This window comes from Olea europaea, unplaced genomic scaffold (assembly GCF_002742605.1).
Source record: "Olea europaea var. sylvestris unplaced genomic scaffold, O_europaea_v1 scaffold3600, whole genome shotgun sequence".
Lineage (NCBI taxonomy): Eukaryota > Viridiplantae > Streptophyta > Magnoliopsida > Lamiales > Oleaceae > Olea > Olea europaea.
In genome coordinates, this window is record NW_019255211.1 from 11,140 (window position 1) to 16,856 (window position 5,717).

The 5,717-nt window shown below is 35.2% G+C and overlaps 1 protein-coding gene across 1 annotated transcript; it reads left to right on the forward strand.

Moving 5' to 3' along the window:
- Window positions 1-1,947: 1,947 nt before the first annotated feature.
- Window positions 1,948-4,034, forward strand: LOC111386535 (putative pectinesterase/pectinesterase inhibitor 22). Its single transcript, XM_023010994.1, has 2 exons — window positions 1,948-2,919; window positions 3,238-4,034. The coding sequence occupies exons 1-2, from the start codon at window positions 1,974-1,976 to the stop codon at window positions 3,906-3,908; spliced, it is 1,617 nt and encodes a 538-aa protein (XP_022866762.1). The 5' UTR covers window positions 1,948-1,973; the 3' UTR covers window positions 3,909-4,034.
- Window positions 4,035-5,717: the final 1,683 nt, after the last annotated feature.

Consider the following 5,717-nt stretch of genomic DNA (forward strand, 5'->3'; position numbering starts at 1 on the left):
CACATCCTTTTATAGGAGAGGGTAATCAACCTCAATCTTTGGATTTCAATCCTAACCATCGAACCACTCATCTAAGGCTCAATATGAGCCAACTATAACGTCTGCCATTTCAAATTCTACGGTTCAGATCAGAGCGTCGAAGTCATTCGTGCCTATACATTTCAAGAAACCCCATGCAACACTCATCATTACTCATTAAATGCTACAATGGTTGCGTGTGTGGAATCTATTCCAACTGTCTTTTCTTGAAAACATATTAAACGGCAAATCATTTGGGCACAATAATAAAAGACGCCTCGTGTTCCTAACGCACTACAAAATATGCCTCTTCAAAATTACCTCTACAATTTCAGTGAATTGTAGAGGTGTACATATCAGCTTCGACATTAATAAATTCGACAATACCTCAGATGTAAGCCCTCTCGGAGCCAACAGCTTCAGAGTCACACAGCTTTGGACAATACCCTCTATAAGTACCCCAAATGATTCATAATAGTTTTATTTTCAAATTCTAATTGTAATATAAATAGTTATATTTAGACTTAGGGGTTTATTGTGATATCCAATTAATTAGCCCTCCAACAATTTTTTTTTTTAATACAAGTCCATGCAATATATGAATGATCATACAGAGACTTAAGGGACAACTATTACGCCTTGACACCGAGGCTCCAAATCGAAGACCATGTCACAGATCATGTGGAGTGTAAAGTCAACAATCGGTTAGAAAACAAGTCAAAACAAGAGCCGATGCTCCCTATCCCAAAGTTCCTCACACTTTTGGCCGAAGTTTCCTCTGAATTAGCCGAAGTCGTCTCTACATCCGAAACTCCCTTTGGTTGAAGCCCTTACTATCTTTTAAAGGATTTGTAGGCAATCTTTAGAAATGATTGATATTAGATTTGCAGTAATGAATGTCAAAACTATCAACCTAGGACATATGATGGCTGACCTATTGTCAATGTATTAAATACTTAGTAGATTGAGCAATGTGACTTCAACCTGAGAGATGTTGCCACGTGGTTCTAATCCAAGGCAACCACTTCAGTTGGAACCCTATAAATGAGGAATTCTTGTAATATTTGTTATTAATGCAACTCTTTACATTTAAAGCTATCCTCTCTCTTCTTTTATGCTTATTTCATACTCTTATTTGTTGGAGTTTATACCATCTTCCTTTAGTAGAGTTGCTAGTGATTGATTATTATTATGCAACTATCTTTAAATATGTTGTCGGTTGTCTGAATTTTTTTTATCTCATGTCATAGAGCATTTCCCACGTTCATATGTGGTAACTTCCTTCAACAAAGTCCCTGATCAAAATGTCTTAGAGCACAAGTATACCCAACATCTTTTGTCCACATACCACTACAAAAAGCGGGGCCAACACCAACAACAATAATAAGCGAGAATTTGTAAAATTCAAAAAAGAAATTGCTAAATTTTATGATATTATTTGTGGATTTCTTTTATATTTATAATGCTGCCACTTGTTAATTGTATTTTTATCTCCTACTTGAAATTTTGCCTTCATTTTATATTGCATCCTTATATATATATATTTTTTACTATTTAAATTCATGCTACTCAATTTTACTCTACTAAACATTTTAGTAAGTGCATTGTTTGTTAACACGTCTCTAATTTTCCATTTATTTGTTAATTACAATATATATATATATATATATATATATACGTTTCTCCCTATCTAAGCAAAAATTCTGATCGAAAATCTGAATTTCTAGAAACAGCATCTGAGGAAAGTAATCAGACGATGAACAGTAAAAGAAAGAATTTCTACAGCATGCTATTCAAGGTAGAATAACTAGTGCTTCATCAAAGGAAAAAGCATATTTTTTTTTGGTTTCTTCCAAGACAAGTTATCCCACAGTTTATTCACATAAATAGATCTCTTGTACAGGGGAAACTCCATCTCCTCTCCTTTTGCCAATCTACTTCAAAGTATTTCATCAATGGCACCAGCCAACTTCCTTCTTGTTTTCCTTCTTTTATCTCCCCTTCAAGTTTTCTCAGGGAGAATTGCTTTAGAAAATCAAAATAACACCCCTGAGGCAATGATATTTGAAGCCTGTGACAAAATCGAGAATCAGAACGCATGTTTATCGAACTTACATTCCCGGCTCGAAGACGGTGCTGGTCGCCGTACGCCAACCTCAGTTTTCCAAGCCGCCCTCGAGAACACGCTCGATGAAGCCCGATCAGCCTTTGACACGCTTACAAAAGTCACCAGTTTATCGATAAGTTATCGCGAACAAATAGCCATCGACGACTGCAAGGAGCTCCTTGATTTCTCGGTTTCTGAATTGGCATGGTCATTAGATGAAATGAAAAGGGTTCGAGTTGGTTACAAGAATGACCACTCTGAAGGAAACCTAAAGGCTTGGCTAAGTGCAGCACTAAGCAACCAAGATACATGCCTTGAAGGGTTCGAAGGTACCGACCGGCACCTAGAAAACTTCGTAAGGGGAAGTCTGAAACAAGTAACACAACTCATTGGTAATGTCTTAACTTTGTATACTCAAATGCATAGTCTACCTTTCAAGCCACCTAGAAATAGTACGGCTACAGAACACGAAACCACGGATTTCCCCAGGTGGATGACGGATGGCGATAAGGAGCTTCTTGTTTCCAGGCCAAACGGAATACACGCAGATGCAATAGTGGCTTTGGATGGAACGGGGCGTTATCGTTCAATAAATCAAGCTGTTTTTGACGCTCCAAGTTACAGTAATAGGAGGTATGTTATCTATGTGAAGAAGGGAGTTTACAAGGAGAATATCGATATGAAGAAGAAGAAGACGAATATCATGCTTGTAGGTGATGGAATAGGGGCAACTGTCATAACTGGTAGTCGTAATTTCATGCAAGGATGGACTTCATTTCGGACGGCTACTGTTGGTAAATACTTGATCAACCGTTAATTTGTCTGATTCTGCCTATTCTGCTAATTATGAACATTCTCTCGATTTTTTTAATGATTTATAAGAGAACTAAATTCTTAGAAAGTATAGCACACAAATTATCTCATCAAACATGCTATATTGCCAAACAATTTTGCACCTTCCTTGACAAAATGTCATCATTGACCAGTCTAAAAAATAGTCAACACAGCCATCCAATGACTTGTTGCCACAGCTGATTCTGTCATCCATGATGTTAAAAACATCTGGCAAAGTAGATTAATTCTTATCTCATTGCATTTTTTGTTTTTTTCAGCTGTTTCTGGCAAGGGATTTATCGCAAGGGATATAACAATTCGTAACACAGCCGGGCCTCAAAACCACCAGGCAGTGGCACTGCGTGTAGATTCTGACCAGTCGGCCTTCTACCGATGCAGCATGGAGGGATACCAAGACACTCTTTATGCCCACTCTCTACGCCAATTTTATCGCGAATGCAGCGTCTATGGAACCATAGACTTCATTTTTGGCAATGGTGCTGCTGTCCTTCAAAACTGCAAGATTTTCACAAGGGAACCGTTGCCATTACAAAAGGTGACAATCACAGCACAAGGCAGAAAAGATCCTCATCAAAGCACTGGATTTTCAATCCAAGATAGCTACGTTTACGCCACCAAGCCAGCTTATTTAGGCAGGCCCTGGAAACAATATTCCAGGACAGTTTTCATGAGGACTTATATGAGTGCGCAGGTGCAGCCCAGAGGGTGGCTTGAATGGTATGGGAATTTCGCATTGAGTACTTTGTGGTATGGTGAATACAAAAACTACGGCCCCGGGGCATTGACTTCAGGCCGTATCCGGTGGCCGGGATATCATATAATTACCGATGCTTCTGTGGCCAGTTTTTTCACTGTTAGACGATTCATTGATGGACTGTCATGGCTGCCGGCCACTGGTATCAAGTTTTCCTCTGGCTTAACAAATTAACCCCCTAATTTGATATGAAAGTTGCTGATATTGTATTCATTATACTTAAAGTGATTTATATACATATGATCATAAGACATTTTATCGTAGAAATGGTAATTTAAATGCAAGTTTAATTTTTCTGTCTTCGAGTTGTACTTTTTGTTGGGTTTTGTGTCCATAGAGTATATTTTGCTATGATAAAATAATTTTATAATAAATAAATTTTAATTTTATTTATTTATTGCATCATTTATTATTGAGCATGCGAATTAAAGTGCCTATGATCACTTGTGATAATATAAGTCGGGTACTTGCGTTGAGAAAAACAGTGTGACACAACTTATATTTTGATCATAAATAATTTGTTTATAACCAATGTATAAGGCAACACCTTGTACTGGAAGATTGTAGTGTTGACTGATTATATATAGTTTTGTGATTTATCCTTATCACAAAAATAGTTAAAGGTTGTACTAGTACACTTAGAGTGTATTGAATGGACCACGTGTCAAGTTTAATTCTATAGTATGACCGTGCGAATAATTAAATTCCACTTAACCGTTGTGTATTTCATCTAAATCCTTGATAGGGTTATGTATATTTTTTTTGTGATTTTAATGGTTCTTTAATTCATCAATAAATAAGATCAATTTGATTGGTCAAATATCTCAATAAGTTGGGAACTTGAAAATGAATGAAGTAGAGAACATAAATTCATGTTGGAAACCATCACTCTAAAAAATGAGTAGAGTGACTGCTTAAGTATTTTTTATTGAATGATTAAAATCTGAGTTTAGTGTTAAGTGACGGCTAAATTTCGACATTTGTGATTAGTTTACATGATCGTCGAAAAAATGATACTTAAGTTAGTGAGAATAATTAGAAAGCCAAAACGGTCATTTATGCTCATGCCTACTATCGGATCTCAAATGGGAATAAAATACCTATACGACATATTGGAGAAAAGTATTACAGACTTATTGGCTTCTGTAATCTTATATATTTCAAAAGTTCGATCTTTTGCCTTTATTGGAAAAAGCAAATGCTAATAATTAGATTGGATGATCTAGGATCGACTGACGTGATCTAATTATTGGAGCTTGGATAATATATGTCCAATCAGGTTCCCGTGGTAGCTTTATAAAATGTTGGAACTTAATTACGGTAATTATAATAGTTTTGGACATAATTGTAATTACAACAAAAGTTTTGTACTTAGTTGTAATTACTATGAAAGTTGTAAACATAATTATAATTTAATTGAAGTTATAGGATTACACATGTAATTAAATGTAAACTAATTGGATTTGGACTTTAATTGAAACTTCTCTATAGATTTTAATTAAAACTCTTATTTAAATGTGGAATTATTATTGTACAATGATCATCTCTAAAAATAGGGATTAGATGGAAATTAGACATCTTATAGAATTGTACAAAAATCACAATACTTAATTCCATAATGCTCAAATTTGGAGAGAAAAAAGGAAGAAAATAATTATTTTTTTATCTTATTCAATTGTCCAGTTTAAGAATTAGTTTCTTGATTTAATTAAAAAAAGGTGCCCACCCAACAGTGTAGTTTTGACTTTGGAAAATGCCATAGGAGTTGGAGGTTTGAAATATCAAACTCTTAGAATTAAAAAGTTGGAAGTTCGTGATCCAAAAGACTGGAAGCTCATAATTTAGAGTTTATTCAAGAATAAACAATCGAATTTAAGTAAAAGTCCGATCCTTTGTTTTTGAAGGAACATACATGTAAATATCTAGACGATCTTATTTATTAAATTAATGAAATTTTTAATTTCTGGATGATTCCGCTTTCGC

Coding starts and splice junctions, on each gene's coding strand:
- LOC111386535 (XM_023010994.1), top strand. CDS start 1,974: ATGGCACCAGCCAACTTCCTTCTTGTTTTCCTTCTTTTATCTCCCCTT. Junction 2,920..3,237: donor ATTTCGGACGGCTACTGTTG/GTAAATACTTGA, acceptor TGTTTTTTTCAG/CTGTTTCTGGCAAGGGATTT.